Source organism: Lepisosteus platostomus, chromosome 24 (assembly GCF_059453375.1).
Source record: "Lepisosteus platostomus isolate fLepPlt1 chromosome 24, fLepPlt1.hap1, whole genome shotgun sequence".
Classification (NCBI taxonomy): domain Eukaryota; kingdom Metazoa; phylum Chordata; class Actinopteri; order Semionotiformes; family Lepisosteidae; genus Lepisosteus; species Lepisosteus platostomus.
In genome coordinates this window covers 14925229-14948675 of record NC_142634.1, presented here as the reverse complement: position 1 = coordinate 14948675, position 23447 = coordinate 14925229, and the positions used below count along the sequence as shown (strand labels likewise).

General features: G+C 38.0%; 1 protein-coding gene across 3 annotated transcripts in view; it reads right to left on the bottom strand.

Moving 5' to 3' along the window:
• The window catches only part of ttc28 (tetratricopeptide repeat domain 28), a 470745-nt gene that overhangs the window by 418191 nt on the left and 29107 nt on the right, over window positions 1-23447 (bottom strand). For all 3 annotated transcript variants that reach the window (XM_088618610.1, XM_088618612.1, XM_088618611.1), the window contains exon 2: window positions 10169-10447. In XM_088618610.1, the coding sequence (XP_088474736.1) occupies window positions 10169-10447 (279 nt within the window). The remainder of the gene's footprint in view (window positions 1-10168; window positions 10448-23447) is intronic.

Genomic DNA, 23447 nt, shown 5'->3' with positions numbered 1-23447 from the left:
CAGTAGGTTTTTATTTAATTGTTTTTGAAATAATGCTTGTATTTCTTTAGATCAGATATACAGTAATCCTCATTATTAACATCCTCTCCAAAATCCGTCACTGGCCTATCTTCTCTCTCAAGTCCAAAACCAATCATAAAAAAACAATCAAAGGCGCTTGTTAGCAAATGGATGAGTTTATAGCAGAAGATACAATATATGGCAGGATTCTCTTTCTGTTTATTATAACCATAAAACCTGTTATCCTACAGTATTTGCTAACAGCATGCATTCACCATTTCCACCGATACATCAGTGCACGGAGGTGAATTCCAAGTTTCCTTAGCCAATGAGCAAGTATTGTTTCCCATCACTTCTAATTCCTCAATTTCCAGGAAAAATATGGAAAATACATAACGAATTATGGATCACAAAAATAACACTAAAGAAACAGAAGGCAAAGGGGCCGCTTAATGGATTCTCTTTCTCACAAAAAAAGTTTCTAAACATGAAGTTTAATTTAAACCTAAAACCACCAAAAACAATGCTCCTGGCAGATAACCAGGAAAAGGATGCATACAAATTCAAGACAAATTCCAAAAACAATAAAAAGAAAAGTAGTCTTTTTGTACTGTAGGCAGCTTGTATGAACCACTGAATGACAAAAGCTATTTGATTCCCCATATTAAACACTTGTCAGTTAAGGTTACATTAATTGTGTAAGACTCCAGAACCCAGACAGAAGGCAGTTTAAAGGACACAGCTCCACAGGCAGACTGGCAGGGCAGAAGAAGACTGTGGCCTGCAGTAACTCTGTGCGGGGCTTTCACACTCTCAGCTACAGCTGATGTGACAGGAGCCTGAGAGAGTGAACCAGCAGAGCTCCTGCTGAGCCAGGGAGTGGGAAGGCAGCCCCCCAGGGTTCAGTGCACCATGGACAAGCAGCTTTCACAGAGACTGACCCTGGGGCTGACCGCTCTCTAAAAGCTGTATTGTTGGTCAAGACGACCCCCCCATTCATCTCGCCGACTGCGATCCGCCTTTTTGTTTCATTTTCTTCCTGTAATTCCTTCTTAACCACTGCATCCCCATTCAAATGCAAATTAGCGGACACTCTTGCCAATATGGCTTGGGATATTTTGCTACGTTTATAGTAATTCCTCCGGTAATTTCAAACAAGTATGCTTTTCAACAGGCAGAAAAAAAGGGAATTATGTATTTTTCTAAACTACAGTAAGTATTCATTGCATTAAAAGTCGGTACCTCATTAGACAGCTGACAGTAATCATACTGGCAGAGTATACAGACTATAGGAATTGCATTAATTCTACTTTACAATTAATCCTACTAATGGCAGAAACAGAACTGGAACAGTAGTGCTACAGTACAGGCCTTATCTCAACAGAACTGAAGGGCAGTCAGGTGGCCAGCGGGGGACATGTGGGAACCCCATTTTTTATATGTTGGCTGTATTGCTGGAGTTTATTGGCTTTAAACCAGAAAACAATGATGCTTTAGGTTATTGCTGCATGTTTTTTAAACTGGAATAGTTATGATTATGGGTGGAATATCAACAGAGAAAAAAAGACACGGCAGTCAGACAGCCATCTTGGTTGGAATCCCGATATTTGTTACCAAAAGCAGTTTGCAAGATGGGCCAGGATTGGCAAATGGTTGATGTCCAGTGGAAACAGGTCATAACTACAAGGCGGCAAGTTTTGACACAAATGTAGTGGCTTCACTCTCTCAGTATACCTGATGACTTTCAAATTAAATTGCTGATATAAGTTTATATACTAAATCCAGTGATTCACAATTGCTACTACAGTAATATATATTATAGCTACAAGCATAAAAATGATATGCTTCATCCGTAGCAAACCCTTGTCCTTCATATTATTTGAAAGCAAACAATACTTCACAATATCATAGTAATTTTGGGGAAAAAAGAAAGATTCCAATTTGCCTCACAGCCCTTGTCAACAGGGCTCATAAATACAGTAACTGCTGGAAAACCTGTCATTATGGCTGACATAAGTCTAGCATTATTTATTTTATTTCAGATGACTATACATACAGCTTGCTCATTTAGGAAATATCACGAAAACTGAGCTCCCTTCATTTTCATTCTTTACTTGTGACTAAATGTAAGCTTATGAAAAAGAAATTGATATATGTTGAAACTTTTTTTATTACTCTGGCTTCAATGATCGCAGACACACAAAGTTAGGAAAGTATGAAATGTTTTTGCTTTTCTAAGAGTAATTTGTAGCTCCTCATACACAGGGTGACATAGATCGCACTGCACAAAGTGAGAGAGAACTTTCTACAGAATTTTCACTCAGTAAAGAAAGTGAAGCAATACATCACATGAAAATTAATATTCAAATAAAACATAATATTTGGGGTTTAATGTATATTAGGAACTGATTTCTAGGAACTCACGGTGGTTTTGGAGTAATGCAACCAAATAAATCCTATTTTTTAATCCTTCCTGTTGGTGTCAGCTGTGTGGTAATACAGTGACCTCCTGTACTGCCATATGCAGAGGGTGAAGAATGACACAAGCCATACTCTGCCACCACAGATAATGGTAAGGATATAAGCTCGGTTTCCTAGTTACAGTTTCTGTCTCTGAGCAGAGGTCAGGGCCCTGGAATCCTAACGATGGGGTCATGAGTACAATTAAAGGAAGAGACACCGTACCTAAGCAAGTTACAAATGAGAGGAGGACTTCTTTGGTTGTTACTGAATCCACAACAAGGCTTGATTGCATGTTCTAGACACTGGACATCTTGTGTAAAAGCATGCATCCGGATCTCAGTCCTAAATGCTCTTGCTTACGATTTCCTGCTCTGTTAAGCATGTAGATCCTTACTTTCTGTGTCCCTTCCTGGGATTTGAAACTGCGACACCTGTCCCTTTCTATCCAACACTGCTGAACACTCCAGGGAGGCACTTTTCCAGAATGCTCGACTAAAATTTTAAAATGGCTACCAAAATATACACACAAAAAACAGATGACTGTAACCCCTCCCCTTTAAGTCACTTTGGATTACAGCATTAGGCAAATAAATGAATAATTAAAGTCCCTTCTACAAGTATTCATACCTTAAAAAGCTGTGAAAAAGCATTTCTGAACAACTGCATAGCTGTCTTTATTTCCCAGTCTGAAATTAAGAAAAAAATATTTAATTGCTGAACTAACAAGGGAAATAAATCTCTAAATATCCCCCTCTACAGATTGTACGTAATCCCTTGATAAAACTTTCTCAATACTGTGCAAGGCTGTGGCAGAGTGGCTGTACAGGGTGTGTGAATACAGCACTGCCGATTGTAAATTTATTTGAATAGCTCCACAATCACACTTTAATTCAGAATGTTTGAGGACAAGAATTTACAGTGTTGCCTTAGTGTTATGAAACTGCCTGTACGTTTTCAGTCAGCACCAGTGTTGTATTCAATGTGGCATAAAGATTACACTTAGTAAGTCTGAACAAAAGTAAGATACTGGGAAACCACTTCGTTATGACAGTTTTATTTCTATCACTGCTTTCATGATGGATTCTTTCACCTGGGAGATCTAAAAAAAGAAAAGAACAATATATAAAACTGCCCCAGAGCCAATGAAGTCATAAAAATGTGCGCTTTTATTGTCTGCAGAAATGTGCCGCGTCTGGGATAGTGCCAGGCCTTCCAGAAGAAATCTCTGTTCTGCTAGCCCCACACCCACAGTTTCCTTCTATTTTATTCTAAGGGAAGTAATACTTGGCTGACTTTAAGTGCATACTGATCCTGGAAAGATTTTCACAGACTTAATGCCATCATCCATGCTGAAACACTTTTCCTCACCACTAGGTGGAGGGTATTTGCTCATGCTGGTTTCTGTTACCACAGCTGGAAGGACTCGCATCTAGTCTTCCAGATCTTTAGTCCTCACAAAACAGAAAACCTCAAATTCAATTTCTGAAAAAATAATACTTCTCATTCTGCTGAACATTTCAATATAATGAGCATTTCATCTTCAGAAATTTGTCCCACACAGGCAAGATAGACTGCATTTTTAGAAATAAGCTGTGTGTATCTGCCTAGCTCTCACAAATTGAACAAATGCATAAACATTAAGTCTTTAAAGCTACGGGGAATGAAACATGCCTGACAGACATATCAGACATCATCACTTTGTTTTTCTTCCCCGGATCAGTCCTTCCATTTTTCTTCCAAATAAAAAGGATGAGGCTTGTCACAGCCCTATGGTGTCTCCAGAAGAATGGAGTCTCAGCTGGAGGAGGTGTCACATTGCAACACAGGGCTTCCCCGTCATACACTTTCAACATGAGAAAGTGTGCTGCCTTCCTGCGGAGCTAAACCATATTTCAAATGGAGCCACCATATTTATGCCTTAAGCAAGGGATTTGGAATAACCTTCAGGTTGGTACAGTCTTATGTCAAATCCCTAGAAGAGTACTCCACTCTGCTGTTTTGTACAAACCAGAGAAGAAGGTAAAATGAATGCATACGCATGAGAAGTACTGTTAAAACCTCTTTGTGAAGTAATGGTTAACGTCTGCAGACTCCCAAAGCCAGCTGAAGCTCAACATTCACACCACCATACCCTCAAACTCAAGCCCTGACACTACCTGTAAGATGGAGACGGTGTGCATCTACTTCAGGCACCATGAATATTAGGGTATTGCTGGGGTAGAGGGGGTCAGTGAACCTCACACTTTTTTCTGCCTAGTTTACGTTTTGTGTTTCTCTTACAGATTAAATCCACCCTTTGTAAATTAAATGCATCTCTGATTTCTTCAGATGCTAACTTCGGTCGGATGCTAATTTATGATTCTTGTAATGAGTTCTCCAGCCCACCCAACAGACACTGCCTACTGAGGCCCTGACATGTTTCCAGATGACCCTGCCATCGTACCAATGAACATCCAGGGCCTAAGCAACTGTGTGCTTTGACTGCCCGTGTCCTTAGGTTTCAGAGCAGAATATCAGTAGACCATACTGTATTTACCATTCACCTTGATGCAGCAGCTGATTCTGTTCTACCAAATGGAGAAATAATTCCTTCAACCATTACTTAAAAGACTGGGATCACATTCACAGGTTGTTACTGCAGACTTCCTTCCTTTCCAATTAATTATATATATATAGTCCTCTGAAATTTAGGGTTTAAATTATACATTCTTTTTATCTTCGCTTCCATGATGTTCCTGTAATAACCCTGAAACGTGTAGATGAAAGTCCTATGATGACATTATTTCACAAAATTAATTTTAATTAGATTGACCAAACCAAGACTCACATCAAATCAAATTATCTGGAAATTGCATGTGCTAGTTTATCCATGATATCAGACAGATAGTGAGTTTTTTGCAAGCCAGGTTTTGATTTTATATGTTGATATTCAAGCACTGAGTGAATCTAAACTCCCATTTCCTGCTGCTGCTCTGGGTTCCTGGGTGAAAAGCCACTTACACATCCATCCCTGTTTGTGCCCGAAGAGAGAAAGCACTGTTATGTTCTGCCTGGCTGCTGCGGTAAACTCCACGTCCTTGAAATCACAGCTCAAGAAAGTGACTGAGCTGCAAGAGTTTTGATTTCATGTTGAACTAATTAGCACTTCTTTTCATGCATCACCAACGAATGCAGCACTTTATGGTCCTAATTTTCCCAGCTGGCAAATTGCCCATTTCATTCCTTTGCTTTGGAGTGGACAGTTTGCCCCCAGGGAAAACAAAAACCGCTAACTCCTGCCTATAGAAAGCGTGTGAAGAACACAGCCTGGCAAATTTAATACCACAGGGTCTTGATCAAGAAAGGAATGGTGCTTATCGAGAAAGGCCCCGAACACCATGGCGCTTTGCAGAACATTTTTGTGTTGTTCTCATTCTCTTTTTTCTTACAAGTGAAGTCAATATAAAAGAATGATTCAATGTCTATTTTAAAGAGTCAATGGAGAATGTGCATTCATATCAGCTCCAAACACCTTGCATTCAAAGTGGTTAAGAGCGGCCTTCTCTTGCTTTTGGTAATAGATATTAAAACACTTTCTTGATATTCAACAAGTAAAAGTTTGATTGGTTTACTGGACAAACAGGTTTGAAGGTAAGTCTGTTGCTTGGGAGTATTCTGCTGTATCAAATGCAGACTGTAAAAGACTACAGCTAGGAAAAAGTAAGGATGAGAAATGCTGTATGAGGTGGCTATAATACTGTGTATATTGTTACAATGTCATATGACCTGGGAGGAATGGCTTTGACTATTGGAGGCTGTGCTTTAATGTGACTGGCCTTAATGTAAAACCTGGCAGGCCATATTTCAGTCAGCTACCACTGCAAGCATATGGTTGTGATTTGAAATCTGCTCTGCTATAACAAGAAGAACCTTTGCTACCACTTGGTTTGATACTTGCATACAGTGACATTCCCTGCTGACTTTACAAAGCCATTGTTTAGGTTACAAAAAACCCACTGTGTCAATGAACACAAAAACGAAAGAAAAAGGATTAATGCTCATTTTAACAGCATTTACAACTCAATCATATTTTCTCTTTAGCAGTTCAGTTCAAACAAAGGTTTGGGAAATGAGCCACTATAGGCCAGTAAAAATATTTTAGCGTTATAAAAGAATAACAACAAATTAAATAGTTTAAATGTGGTGATGAAAATGGTTTCTATTTTATTTTCTAGACAAAAAGAAATAATAGGCATGTTACCAAGCTATTATTATTGACTGATGTAACTTACTCTCAATTGGATATAGAGTGCAGTGCATGTTAAATTATTTGTGAATAACTTAGCATAATCTTTTTTCTCAGTGGAACTCATAAGATGCAAGTATCTCAAAGAAAAACTTCAAAACCACAGATAGAATTCCCATAACTCTGTACAGACTCTACCAAATATAAAAAATACCGGAAACTGATGGTTGGACCACAGTCCACTGTGTATCTACTGTATACTTGAGACCACTTGCAGTTTTCTAAATGACTGAAGTGGGTTAGTTACCTCCATAAATTTGCTCTAACTTTATGGAAGCCTGTTCCTACAAGCCCAACCTAAAGATGTGGTGGTACTGTACTGTATGTGCCACGTACAAGTTAGAAACCAGAGTGCAGAAATCTTGCTCCACGTTTCTACTCTGACGGATTGGTACCGTCTCCAGGGCACTCAGCTCTGGTCCTGGGGGTCCGGAATGTAGCAGGCTTGCTACTGTAGATACCGTATCTTGAGGTTATACGCAGCTGTGCTTCTTGGAGAGAGATTAAATTGATCCAGTTAAAACTTGACTCAACCTGTTTAACCCCCCTCCATGGTCCTCAAAATGCTACTTCATCTACAGAAAAGTGAATTCCAGACCCCAAAGACCAGAGCTAAGAAATCCCCAATATATCGCACATTAGAATTTAAACTTTTTTTAAAATACATTATTAGTGATCAGCTTGCATGCAATAATCATATAATCTGAACAATTAATTATTTTTTCAAGAAGCGAGAAAATCTTCAAATGAATTGAAGAAGGAGTATTTGATAGTGGCCTTGCTCTCCCTGGAAGCATGCTGTGTCCACTTTCTATTTAAGAAAACTGAATCCATTAAAAGACATGAAAGAAGGCTGAATAATGTACTGTAGGCATAAAGAGAAAAACTTCCCATTAAAGGCACAGCTGTACAAGAAAGGGCACTTCAAAGAGGCTTTTTCAGAAACTACAAACTGATAACACAAGAGACACAAGTCATCTGTTCTCAGCGGAATCTAGTGAAATCGAATGAACGTCTCAGTCACAGTCTAACCCCTAGCCAGCTCTCTCCTGTTGCACAGCACAAGGATATCCAGCTGGAGCACTCCGTTCCCTTGCTCTAGATGAAATATTTCCTTTGCTCATATGCAGCACAGTTTCCTTTGATATCCAAGCAGTTAAACAGGGAGCCCAGCCAGCCTTTACAATATCATGAGCATTAAAAAGTACCCTTTCAAAATACACATATCAAGCACTAAGGTTATTTTTAATGTCTTTAAACTGTTTTTAATCAAGGTACGTTATGCCTGCAGTAAATATTGTTATAATGTAATGTCACAAATATATATGTTTTAGTGTCTGCATTGATACAAACATAGACACACCAATATTAAAAATATGAACTGGAACACCTCAACCCTACATTCAAGAAAATAGTCATTCACAATATTTAGAAAAAGTGAATGTAATCCCATATTAGAGATACGATAAAATGAGGTTTATTTTGCAGATCCTGGCTGTGACATCATTCTGTAAACACATCTCACATATAAATGTCTGAACATCACCTGTGGTTTGGGTCACATGCAACACGCAGATCAGGCAACGCTATATACGATACCTGTTGTGTCCACTACTCCAAACACCATTAATTAAGATAAAATAAACAAGTCACATCTATGTTATCTAGAACTTTTTTAAATAATAGTGTGTGTTCAGCCTGAAACATAAAGTACATTGTACTTTCTGATAAATTCTCAGTTAAAAATACATATGAGGTGTAGAAATAACTGGTCCAACTCAGGATGACCACATGGCCTACTGTCTTCCTCTCCAACTGGGATCTCAATTACTTTATTAAATCAATTTTAAATGACATTAAATGGATTAAAATTAATTTAATCCAATGAAGTTTTTGGCTTAATAAGTACAATTTCACAAGGCCTACAGCTGACACCTCAAAACATGAACTTGACTAGGCTTCTCTGGGAGTGGTGCCAAGGTTCACTTACTAATATGAAAAACACAGGGACCAGAAAACAGCACTTTTATAAATAATCTTTGAAAAGTCAGTGATAATTTTATTTTGTTATGGCAAACACAGATAAGCGGATACTATGGTCAGAAAAGACCAAAGGCTCTTTTCTTCCAAGAGTTGTAATTAGGGGAGAAGGGTGCATGAGTGCTGCTGACACTGGGACTGCTCACTGCACGCCACTCTCTCCTCATTACTGTGCTTCTTCATTAAAGACGAGCGCACTCAGGAGATAATCGACAGGGGTCAGCAGCAGTCCACCTGCCTTCTAACACCTCCAGATTGACGACGCCAGCTTGAGGAGACACCTGAAACCCGTTTTTTTAGTTTGCAAAAGATGGTGCTATTAGCTTCTTATCTGTGGGTTTTTTTTTATTAGATATCTGATGGGTTGAATGGTGGCCAAATCTTATATTCACAACCACCTTCAATTCTTTTTTCATCCGACTGTGAGAAAAAACATCTACCAGGCTCATGACCTGTGCTCTTTTTGTGTAAAAAGATAAAAACTTAAATACGTCACAACTGATCAAATGTAAATCTATATTGCTGGTATGATGGACATCCCGGACTACTCCGATTTTTTCAAATAATGTTAAAAATAAGGTCAGATAAGCAGAAATCACTTCATGCTCCAGTTCTGCGGTGTGGGACAGGTTTATATTGAAGTCATTTCAATAGTGGCACTGCAGGTCGCCCTGTGCGCTTGCACTTACTTTCACATTTATATAAAACCAACGTAGATGAGAGTATTTAAAGGAGCACCGATAAGCTTTAGCCATTAGTTACGGCTATTGCTCCATGAAGATTATTTTCACAGAAGTTCTTATAGAACATCATAGGTACCACCTGAAGTGAGACACATTTCCCTGGTAAAATTCGTCATTATGGGATGAAAAGGTCACAATCATCCATCTACGAGTCGGAAATTATTTATGCTGTGGGTATTTACAAATATTTTAACAGTTCAGAGTAGCTTGATGATTGGAGCTTTAAAGAACATTGTGTTAAAAACACAGAACCTCAAAATGCGCTATGAAGTAAATAATAAAAAGGCAGTTTTCATGGGTTAAACCACAGGACTCTCAATGCCATTCTTAGAATACTACTGTACATCTCTCAGCAATCACAAAGCACCAGTACATTTCTATACCCCTTTCCAAAGCGCTTTAAGTGTATAAGATAGGGTTCTATCGCCATTTAGATGAAAAGTTTGCAAAAACTAGCAGAAATCAACAGCTTTATCCAACTGCTGACAAGCTACACGTTAATCGCTTGTGTAAGTGAGACACTGTGAACAAGAAGCAGTAGCCACTGGAGTAATAAACAGCTCAAGTGGACACTTTCCTGGTTGGTGTTCTGCAGGAGCATGTGCGATGCGCCTCCTGTTTGTGCAAACTGTCCTACCTTGGGCCATTTGGGGTTGAGCAGCCTGGCTTTGATGGCGTCGTCCAGGGCGGTGTGGTACTCCTGCACCTTCATGTAGGCAGCGGAGCGGTTGCTGTAGAGGATGCAGTTCTGGGGGTCGGCCTCCAGGGCCTCAGTGTAGAGGCGGATGGCCAGCTGGAAGTCGCCCCGCTGGCAGGCCTGGTTGCTCTGGCGCACTTTCTCGATGAACTCGGCTTTGCTGAGGCTGGGGCCCGCGCTGCTCCTCACGCCCAGCCCGCGGGCTCCGAAGACCGAAAACTGAGACGGGAATTAAGGAACAAGAAACATCAGTAAAACTGGCAGAAACAATAACACTTGAGTCACTGATTTTCTTGCATGTTTTGAATTTCAGGAAGAGCTCTTTTGTAATAAACTCATGTACAGTATCAGTCCAGGCATTACTAAGTCTATGCAAATATAAAAGGTGACAAACTGAATAATCACAAATTTTACAACAGCGTTCAACAATTTCACAGTCGACTGCAGCTCTGACAGTGCGGCACGCAAGCAGGGTGGTGCGATTAAATTAATGTTAGAACATCACCTCACGGTAAGAGATATACGGCACAACACAAGGTAATGTAACAGACGAGCAGCAGGATGAAATCATCAGGCAGAGGGAGGCAATAAGGTCAGATGATTTCAGAGTAAAAGCAAGAAGACGCGTCCCAAGCAGGCATCAATCAGCAGTGGCAGAGGTGCACGACGGGTCTGTGGGGAGGCAGGGTGAGGGTGTAGGTATCACAGGTACATGTGAAAAGATGAGTGTTGAAAAGTGATCATGGTCAGTGCAGTATGTGTGCAGCTTTTCCAGCACGGGAACTGGGAGAACACAAGACAAAGAGCAAAGGTACAGTACAACAGTCCTTTACTTAGCAGTATTTAGTGGATAAGCTTAGTGGATGATAAGCATGAATTACTTTATAAAGTGTTTTAAGTGTTCTAATACTTCTTATTAAATCTTAGTCCAACTACGTGATGTCAAACGTTTTGAAATGACTATTCTAAGTACTGTATAAAAGGGCGGTGATGAAATTCAGGTGTGTGGCTGTATCTTGATTAGACATTTGGCAAGACTTCACCAGCATTAAGCAAACTACTGACCTGATCAGGATTCAGTACCAAGGCCCTGTCACTTCCTAAAATACTGTGAAGTACTATGATGTTAACTACCTATATACAGTATACTGTGAAGTACATACTGTACCTAGACTCACGCGGCACTATGAAGGTACTGTACAACCTGCAGCAGTCTCATTCCACTCCAGAGCTTCATATATATTCAAGTCATATATCACTCTGTTCCTTATTTTCCAATTTTTTCCCATTCACAATGATAAGTATTTGTCCTTATTCATAATGATAATTTTTACGTTAGAAAAAGGCAGTTAAAACATGATGTAGGATGCTCTCAATGTCAGAATTTCAGAGCCATTAGCGATGCCCATAAGGCAGTGCAAGAATGGACAGGGAATGGCAGAGATCAGGTTGCTTTGAGGCACCTGTAACCTAGAGAAGTGATGGCAGAAGTGTATGGAAGTATACGGAGACTGTGCTGAAAAAACAGTCCCCACCTACTATATGAAATTATTGTACACAGAGCACACTGGCTTACCCTCTTAAGACAATGTACCACCAAACATGTACCGCACTATAGTAGCACCCTGGACCAGAGCATTAATAAAAGATCAGTTGAAGACTGCTTTCTGCCCTATCCAGACCTTTCTGCCCGTGATCAGAGTGCTCAGAATACTCCTCAGCTTTATCTGAACAAGCAGGTCTCCACAAATATATACCACAATCACTGTGGGTGGGTGAAGGAATTTGGAGTTCCAGACAATTTATTTTAGAACTTTCTTTTGTATTGTTTTATTAATACTTTTACTGTATGTCTCTCAGGTTTAGCTGGAGGTTATAACCTCTATTAGAAAAGTTGTATTACAAAACTAACAAAACTTTAATGTCCCTCTATTTTTTCTCTTGAGACACACAGATTTTGATGTACAAATCCATAACTGCATCCCAATCAATTCTCACTCTTGACAACACTAAAATTAATTCCTTAAGCTTTTCTACAGACACATTAAAAAGGGATTAAACATGAATGTAGGCTTAGAATGTCAACTTCTTGACCTCTTGAAAAAACAGACATCTCTTATTCCCTTAGCAACTATCCCAAACATTCTATGCAGGTGATAATCACTTTGAATGACTTCTAAATTGCATACATACCAAATATAATGGCATTTCACTACAACCAAAGAAACATCTTAGAATTTGGGAGCATTTTAATTTAAAATAAAAGCACAAATATTACACCCAGCAAAATAATTCAACATTTATAAAGCAGCTTACACTGTACTGTGGCTGTTGCACATTCTAGAAGCTAGCTGAGTATCCTTTACAGTCTAGGCTTATTAGTACCGGTATGTCTCTTATGTGTACAGTACATGTTATGTCCTAATGTCATAGGAACCAAGATACGTTCTGGCCTGATGAGTCAATATTTAACTACGTAACCGAGAATCTAAGTGGACCCTCTGTGCTGAGACACTCGGGTTTGATTCCTGAGGTGCTATCAACATGGCAGAACTCGCCCTGGTGTTTTTACATTTGATCAGTTGTGACGTATTTGCATGGAGAAAAAAAGAAAAAACCTGATCGCAATGATGTATACATGGCATGTGTTTTACACACATCCACCCTAGCCTGACCATAAAATACATGATCATGTTTTCCTTTGGAAAAAATAATTGTTGGGGATCTGAGGAGGAAACGGTACAGAAGAGGATCCTGATGAAGGCCACATTTACAGTGGGAACTGCGTGGCTTCCTTTGCATACGTTTGATCAAAAAAGCCTCTTCACTGTCGCTTTCTTTCATTTCCAAAATGTCAAATAGTCCCAAGGCTTCAGGAACAGAAGCGCAGAAACACTGTTCCATTGGTCATTACCAATTGGCACATCGCATACTAAACCAGAATATGTATGTAGATGCCGTTGAGAAAGCAAAGAGAGGCCAACCAAGTTCTAACATCACATTCAAAGTGACTTTCTGGGATACAAGCCCATTGCGGGCATCACAAAATATAAGAAAATGTTTTGGCGGCAACAATAAGGTTTTGTTTTGTTGGCACATTTCTAGATGCTGTGACAAAACTGCTTAACAATGAAACTGCTTTGTGGAATTACATGCTTCGGTAACTCTTATTGAAGAGAAAAGGAAACAAGCATATGTAATAGTCATTAGTGGTAGGCTATGAAGATTTTTTGGGGCCTCTACATGTGTGATTTTATGAAGGCTAGGAGTTCTGGATTGTTACTGTAAGCTTGTTTAACCAGTTTTTGTATTTTTTACTCCCTCCTTTCCAAAACCTTTTGACGGCTGAAAAAAACATGATCCTGTATGTAATTTGAGGGATGTAAATTTCCAAAATTACAAATCGGACTGCCTCTCTATGTCAAAGGGCCTGCAAACACCACAAGAAGAAAAAAACATGGAAGGTTATAACAATGTGAAAAACTAGGCAAAGACCCTAAAATGTTCTGCATGCTCTCCTAATTATCTCAATGACTTATCGTCAACTTCAAATTGCTCAGCAAGCAGGGGATCTGGTTTCCATCTTAATGAAATTATAATTATGATGCTGAGTTAAGCAAAATATATCACTCTCCCTTAAATTACAAAATTCTTTGCATGGGTTGGGTTAAATGCTCCAGTGGAAAGTACCACACATAGGTCAGTTCAGCAACCCATTTAATTAAAAATTATACCATCCCGAGACAATTGTTCAAGACCACATTTTAAGTACCTGAAAGGTTAAACTACAGTATTTGTTACAGAATTGATCTTATCACTATAATAACAAATAATTTATGGTGTATACCAGGAGTGTCTGATCCTAATCCTTCTTGGCTGCAGGTTTATGAGGTCATTTTAATTCAATTCAAGCTTTGTTTTACATCACAGTCCAATACAACAATACGAAACAAGGAAGACAAATATTACACATTTAGAAGATGGTACAATAGGTACAGTGTAACAGGAGATAAGAGAGATGCTATTCATTGTTTGAGAGAGTTATTGCAGTGGGGTTAAAAGATCTCCTGATACATCTGGAGACACAGAGGCATCTCCCACATGGGAGGAGTGTAAATCCACAGAGGAGGGACGAAACACACACTCCAAAATGCCCCTGGTCTTTACAACCTTTAGTTTGTAGAGGATATTTAAGTTTATCTGAGCAGACCCAATTATTGTGCTGCTTATTTTCACTATCAACCTACAGTATTACAATTAATAGTACTGATGTTGCCAAACTAACAAGTGAGACAGCATGCTAAAACACTTTCAACAAATTACTTACAGAAACGTTAAAATAGTTCTTTCCGTCTTGAAATAGCTGTGTTTCCTAAGAAAAAAGAGCTTCTGTTGGCCATTTTTATAAGTGGTGTCACAACATTTATCCCGTCTCAGGTATTTGTCTATGATCAGTCCTAAGTAGTTGCGGTCATTGACAATTTCTTCAGTCTGACCATGAATTACAGTAGGTTGGAGGGTTTTTTCATGTTTCCTAAAATCAATAACAAGTTCTTTTGTTTTCCAGACATTTAATTTCACAGTGAACTCATCCCACTATTTAGTAAAACCTTTCAGAATAGGCCCATAATGATTTTTTAAAGCAGCAGTGCCTGAAGATGGAGGAGAACTGAGCCAGTTAAGCCACTAACAACCTGATGAAGAACTGAGCTGTTGTAAACATCTGCAGACATACCGGCCTTCCAGGAGACTGGGAGATGAAGCATACAAGGCCAGAGAAGGCCAATCAGTCTATTGAGTGGAAAAACTAAATAATGTCCTCTAAAGACTTGAGTACTCAAGGAATCAAAAGATTCAGATCTATGAGTTGCCAAAAGACTACTTTCACTTCTGCAGACCAGTACTTTTGTGTTGAACCCGTCTTCCCTTAATGGAAGTTAGTGTAATTAGGGAATGATTCCTTGTGTTTCTAATCAGTATCCGATATCTATCTGACACCGGAGGAAAACTAATTATCATTATTTACATAGATCCATCCAAAAGGACTAACAATGTGTCTCCAAAAACATACAATCTCTGTCAGCTTTAGACAGTCAATTCCCTCAAGCTTATTAGGAAGCTCCCTCTGTGTTTATATATTGTTCCACATGATTCTGTCAGGAGAGCTAGTGTTTCTGGAGGATTATGTGTACAAAAATGAATTAGCCAGCTGCATTCTGAACTGGCTATGTACTGTATATACAGTACCTAACTTTGAGTATCAAAAATCTTTACTTTGTTAGACCTGGTAAAGAGAAAGTATTTGTTATATGATTCCTCAAATGCAATACGGTACATCAATATGTGTTGGTACTCTTGTTGCTGGAAAAACATGAAAAAGACTTAGACTGCAGGATGTATATTGGAGAGTAGGTCTACATTTACCCTCTCACCCAACAGCTGCAGTAGGGCATGTCAGAGGTGTCACTCTTAAAACAACAGGTCATTCTAAATTGGGTGGTTATATAACAAAAATAACTAGAAATGTTTATTAAAAAAAAATACAAAAATGCACATTGACTGCAGGGGGATGCAATGGTTAGCACTGCAGTTTCTTTCTTGGGTGAATTTAAAACCAGGACAGTACAGTATATAGAAAACCAAAATGCAATGGGAATGCAGACTACACTAAAGAAAGCATGACAGTAACTGTTTAACATTATTGAATAAACCGAATGCCTTGTGTTCTGTTTTATATAGAAGCACTGATTTTACACATGCCTTCCGTCAGAGGACAGCTTTAGCCACCCAACAGCAGTGAAACATAACACTGAATTAATGTGCCAAAACATCTGTAATTAAAATAGCGTTTGGCCTGTCTTTGAGTTTTAATGGTGATTTACTTACTTTTCTATGTGTCACATGATGCTATACAAGTCTCGTGTCAAAAGGATTATGTTTTGGATTTAATCTGAACTTTTCCCTTACCCCTCTAAGTACTGTGCACTGCCAGTTGATTAGGACTTCTATTCACAGCATGAAAATGAGTGTGGCTATGACATGCTGTTTGCACATTGTTACTGTATATGAGCACATGTTTGCAGCAGTTGCTCATTGTTTTGCAATAATGTCATCAACATAAGTAATGTCAACTGAGCAAAGCCTGAAATTCTAAGCTTATTTACAGATTAATTAATTACTAAATGCTTAGGGGTCAAATTAAAGACCTGTTCAGTTTGAGAAACTATGAGGTGATAAACCTACCATCATAGACCTCAAAACTATACGAAATTGTTTAATAAGGTTTTGGGGGATTCTGGAGAGAGTTGGAAGTAGAGATGATTTCCATGTTCTCTTACAATTTCACCAGAGACTCCACATTTCTCATTAAAATCCAAGGATTTTAGTTTCTCAGTATATGATCTGGAAAACAACTTCTGATTAAGGAAAACGAGACATTCACTGTTGTTCCATCTGTTTTGCGCTGCACTTAAAAACTGGAAATGTTTTCTGGCATGGTAAAGCACAGACATTTATTGAAAGGTGTTACAAAAAGTCCTAATTTTCTGTTCCATCTGTTGCTGTGTGTTTGTTTGCCTGGCTGCTACAGTATGTTGGAATTTATGTTGCAATCCATAGAGCATTCAATTTAAATAGTAAACAGCTACAAACAGGTGAAACCAATTACTTCAGAGGAATAATAAGGCGTTAAACTTTTCTTCTGGACTCCTGTCAAAGCCAAAAGCTGGTCATAAGCTCCTGTTCACTTTCTGCACTTTGATGTAAGTCTGCATCTTCTAGGGTCTAGATTAGCTTTAGTGACATTACCACCCAGCTAGAGCAATTTAAACAAAATAAAAATACAAAAATATTTAACAGGAAGTCTTACACTAAAATCTACCACAATCTTCCTTGCACTAGTTCACAGTGATGATTCCAATAAACATTCTTTGTTAAAGTTAGATGCATCAGATAATTTCCTGATTTTGTCTTATCTGGCCCTCTAGTGACCCAGCATCATGTCTTTATTTTCATGCAGCCTTTACTTTTCTGCTCTGGCTGTAAGAAATTTGGTGTCTCTTGGACAAAAATATTTTTGGGATCCTGAAAATACAGTATTTCAATTCATAATATCAATTCAAATGAAAACATCTTGACCTTGTCACAATGAAACAAGACAGGAAGTTTATTTTCCTGTCATTGTGCTAAAACTCGTCCATGTTAAAACTCCATCTTGCTACCAAGCCCCTAGCTGCATACACACAAGGCATTGTGTCACCCATGTTCTGCAGTCCATCTATAGTTCATCCAGTCACAATAATCTCCCACAGACACAGGCTTTCTTGCACTCTCTCCATCAAGCTAACACTTCAACATCTCAATCGCAATGCGATCAGATACCTGGTGAGAACAGAGACATTACAATTATTTGATTTAAACTGGAAGTGTGTGTAGTCTTAGCCATAAATTTGAAAAACCCTTCAGACCTTCATCCTAAAATGACCTTCCCCAATGGCTGAAGAAGGGAGTGAGTGATGTTAATCCCAACTACATCCCTGGTTTGTGCAACAGGACAACATCCTCTTACCTGATCTTACTGAAAGCAGCATGTATCTCTTAGACCCTTTCATGCAGCCTTTTCCTTTTAGCATGAAGAAAACAACATCTCAAAATCAAATCCAAAAGCTTCATCCAAAGATCTTTTTATAATAAATATATACTTTTGTATATATTCTCAGACATACTGGCACAGTTCCAGAGACAGAAAATCGCTGACTGAATTCTACTTAATTGCTTTTTATACTAAGTCTACAGCATGCAAACACACTCAACTGGCTCCTGATAAGCTCATCTCCTTTCTTAATAAAGTTGCTTTCCTTTCTGTAAACTTTAGTTTATTATATGAAAATACTATACAAACAAGTAAGCTGAAGATGTGCAAAGTGCAAGATCAGAACAACAGATATAAATAAATAATGAATATATAGACAGACACGTACTATGCACATATTATCATCTACAAAGATTCCATTAAGAAGATCTGAGATTTTTTTTTAAATTAAATGTGATAATGTTTCCCAAATATCCTAGCAGTGCTCTAAAACTGGTCTGGTTTTAATTAAGGTACAGGCATGAATGTAATGCCACACACAACCACCAGATCTTTCAGCTGTATAGTATTTCCAGTCCATTTCATCCCCTCTTCTCTTTATAACTATCTAACAAAATCCTCAGCCCATCATTCCTAGCTAATGATGCATCTCTATGTGTTCCAATTAGATTTCCACAATATGCCAATTAAAACTAACTGGCAATTAAACTGAGCAGACAATTTCCAGAAGATAACCACTCGGCCAGACAATTATGTCAAGGGTTTAGTGTATAATAAGGTATGAAAATAGAAAGTTTGATAAGTTTTCATGATAATATAGCACTAATAAAACTGCTACATATCATTAATGGTGTCTTAAGTTTCCTTACACAGGAAGGAAATCATATTCAGTTTACAACAGAATGTCAACAATCTGCCAAATGAAGCTCTATTTTTTATTGTTAAAACACAGGGGGGATTAAATTATAGAGAATCTGTAATTATTTATTCCATTTTTATGTGAAATCAACCTAACTCACAGCTACGGTTCTTAGATCAGCCCATGAAAACAAACGCACATACTTCCTTTGACATGCACCCTGTCAAAACGGTGGGTGAAGTGCAATACTTCTGACTGACGGCAGAACAGGTAACCAACACCCAGTCCAAACCTTCAGACCAGCCCAAATAATGCTGCACTCAGACTAATATCCTCTGTGATACATCTCACTTGAGAACCAGCCATCTTTGGGTTTGAGCTCAACTTGTACAGAGTTCTTTCCATTAGAGCCAGTTAGAGCCCTATTTAACTGCACTATCTGCAGAATGTCTCAAAAGAGAGGTTTAATGTCATATTATAATGACATAATAATTAACCGGTAATTATTACAGATTAATTAGTGGGATTTGTAATAATAGTGGGATACTGTAATGTTAAACTAATATGCATATGTCATGAGACCAGGTCATTGAATATTATACTTGTATTATAATGTTGTCAACATTTAATACTTTATTAATTGTAAAAACAAAAAATGAACGACCGCTCCTGTCCAGCGGTTGCTGATCTCTGATTTAAGAATGGGTTAGGCACAATGCAATTTCTTTCATTAGTTGACACTCAAAATCCATGTCACTACAGTATCTACTGCTCTCGTTAACTCTGACAGCTGACAAACTAATGCTGCAAAACACAGCATAGATTCCTCCACTAAAAATCTCAAAATGCATAGATATGGAGGAGTCAAGATTTATGATGTCCTGGTCTGTGTTAGAAAGTCAAGACAAGCTCAGAGGAAATAAGCTGTAGTTTGTTTATTGTCCATTCAATGACTTAATAGGGTCACTGCTTAAAGTCTTGCTTCAACATATCATTGTAATTTACAGTATATTCTTGTAATTTACGGTATATTTACCATCAATCCATTCAGCACCGACACCAAGCACACTACTGTGTAATCTTTTGTAACAGCAGAAAAAGTACTTTCACATTACTGGAGGGACAGAGGTTTTAGATGTTATCCGACCATCATTGATATTTTTCGAAAAATAAAAGTTGTACCTTTACCAAACATCCATAAGACAGGAAAAAGTGCACACTTTGTCTTTCACAATCATTTCCACAATAATTTGAATTACAATCATTTTTATCTGTTTTTAAAATCAAACTGCGCTACAATACACATTATAAATAATTTTATTATAAACAAGTGTTAAAATCAAAGCACAATGCAAAATATCCATATGCATAAAGCCCAAATAGTTTATATATACAGATTGTTCTTGCTTACAACTATGCATTCAATTACATTAAAAGGTTTAATATCCTTTAAGCTAATTTAATTTCTATGCTGAATCCCATGTTTACAACTCTGCCAGCTCTCAAACAGAAACGCTTTTTGTTCAGCTGTTAAAAAGTCTTTCAAACACTGGCGGTGACTTCTGTTCACTGGCAGCTGCTCAAAAATATTTTCTATTGAATCAGCTTAATGTTAAGATGCAGCTTTCCTGCAAAGTGTCCCGACTTTAAGTTTCCATTTGACAGAATTTCTCCCCTCAACACTCCATACTTTCATAAGTACATTTTTTTTTCATTTGAAAACTATGAATGAGACATCTGAGTCAAAAAGGATATAAAATAGTAAATCAATAGAAATCTCCCCACTTCCACCCAGTCTAAAAGAAAAATCTGTAGCCTCTACTCTCAAATAATTTTCAGTTTACAATGGATGGCAGTTTCACAATAAACACAGTACTTTTATGTAATGCACATGCCTTGTGAATTCTTGAAGTCTATATAGCATGTTCTAAAATACAACAGTAAGGTATTACTGCAGTCAAATCACAATTACACAGCGCTAAGAAGGTTGTGAACCCCCACGGTATGTACAGAAATTTAAGTTTTACCATGATAGCCATGGGTAACCATGGGTAACCAATCCCATGTCTCTTAAAACAAAATATTGTACGAATTAAACAAAAAATGATTGATTGACCAGAGTCAGGCTAAGTAATTGTTGTCCAGGTAATGTGATTTTCATTAGCTGAATTAAGGGAATAGTTAGAATCAGGTATCACACTAATTATAGTAAGTAGGTCTTGGGGACTGGGTTTGGAAGGCCCCACACTGTATAAAGATCAGAAATTTTGTGATCATACAGGTGTGTGGAAACAAGCCACCATCTAAGGAATTCTCCAAGGACTTTGGGATTCTACCAATCCACTGCCAGAAGATAGCTTACAATTGGAGAGAGGTTAAGACCATAGTTACTGTACACAGGAGGTGTTGTCCTACCAAAATCTCTTGAAGAACAAACCAGATCTCTTGCCAGTGGAAAAGCAGACTGAGAAACATAAAGAAGCAATGATAATACCAGCAGGTCCTACCTATGAAACTGTATTTTGAATTAGACAGATGGAAAAGTGGAGCTAGTTTTTTAAAGCACAATCTATCTCAAATCATTCTAAAACAACTGAGAAATCTTTTACTTTCAGGTCTAAATCAACTACATTTTGCAGTGAAGTCCCTCATCACTGGAGCATGTGGTATTTTTAGTTGTAAAAACATTAGTATGCTGCCATGAAAATGCTTTGCAAATGATCAGAAGCAGAAATGAAGTGAAACAGGGTTGTTCACAGTGTTCTGACACTACCACAGTGTTAACAAGGAGGCCACTAAAATTGCATTTATGAACAAGAAAACATTCCACCACCACAGTACTCCACATGGTAAGTTATATGAAAAACAATTTAAGATTTATTTGCCTTTTAGATCAAATAAAATGACATGGAATAAAAGTTTACCAGCTCCTGCAGTAAATACTAATGTTCTTCGTGTGAATGAGTTGAAGTGAATCCACCAGATGGCAGGATGGCAGTGCAGCAGTTAGTGCTGTAGCCTCACAGCTCTTGGGTCCTGGGTTGGATTTAGGGACACCCAGTGTGTGTATAGTCACCATGGTATCTCTGCATCTGTGGGTGCATGTGTGCACTCTGCAATGTGCTAACACCCCGTGCTTTCAAGGTTGGCTCCAGAAACCCTGACCAGTAATAACAGGCTTTCTGAGACTGAGTGGATGTCAATTTACACCCAATGTGAATTTCTAATAAAGGCAAAGGAGAAGCACAACCTAAGGCCTGATTCAATTAATAAATAATTAAAGATATTTATTTTATTAGTGTTCACTTGTTTGAGGCATATTAAATCACTTTAAAAAACAAAAGGGCACCTTTACCAGGTTCTGTACGTATTCCAGCAGGGAGCTATGAACGAATCCCAGCAGAAGGACATGCTGGAGAATACATGCTTTAGTTAAAGCTGTTGCAGTGCTCAATTCATCTTCAAAGACTACTGAAGCCAGCAGAAACACTGATCTAGCCATCTAGCCATGATCTATAACCAGAAAGGCAGTAGCTGGCGGTAACACACACTGGGTTCTTACCGCTATATTTAGAACAGAACAACTCTAGTGTAAAAAAGAAACTTGAGAACAGAAGACAGAAATATTGGAAAGCAGAAAATAATTTCATGGGATCCAGAACATCTTGACAAACAGATACCCCTCAGTTTACAAACCACCAGTTTACAAGTTTTTGCTACGATGAAGCGAGTAAATATACAGTATACCTATTTTTCACCCTACACACAACATTTTTTTCTACATCGAAAACCTCTTCGTATGCAGCTGATCATTGCGGAGGAATACTGTACACGCTGATGCTAGGATTGTCAAAGCCACAAGGTCTGAACACTTTGTGAAATTGAAATGAAATGAAATGAAATTTGTTGTGTTCATTGTGTGGTGGTGTGTGCACTTTTTTATTTCATTGCATTTATTGTGCGTTGTTGCGAATCATTATCCATCATGGGTCCAAAAGGTGTGGAAAAAAATGTGGTGATGCTGGGAAAGCAAAGAAAATACAAAAGCAATAACCCTGGCCCAGAAAATAGAAATAATTCAGGGATTTGACAGCTTAAACAAAGGCAAGAGATTTATTCATTATTTCCATATTTTCAAGATTAAATTGAAGCTTAAAAAGGTAAGATAATTGTTCTTTCTTTTATACAATTGTAAACAAAGTGATTCGGCAGTTGGTTGTTTACTGGCTGCCGAAGATCTGATTGGTTAACTTGATTTCACTGCCTGTTTAGTGCTTTGTACAGTAAATGATGTTTAGTTTTGTTAATATGTTAATGAGTAATTCTGCGGCTAAAACAATGCTTGATATTATATTCTAATGTATGGACAGTGTTCAGGGATGCTCTTGGGGGCTATTCCTATGTGAATTATGTTTTTATTGGATTAAAGTAAACAGATATTTCAAATACACACCTATTTGAACCCAAAGCACACTTCAAGGTATCTAGGAAAATACAGAAAAATAAATTGATGACTTGAAGAATACAGGAAGATGTCTTAAAGAAGCACAGACAACTTTATCAGCCTAAATAAAGTGTTTTAAAGTATTTCAACAAGTAAGTTTGCTATTAGGAAGCATCCACAATTGCTTAAAAACAGATTTTTAATTGAATCACCCCTAGCACACAAACACATGGGCTACTCAAATGCAAGAAATTATGATGTAATATTTACACTTGAAAACTGCAAAATGCATTATCTGACTGAGGGGAAATAAAGGCAAGAGCTC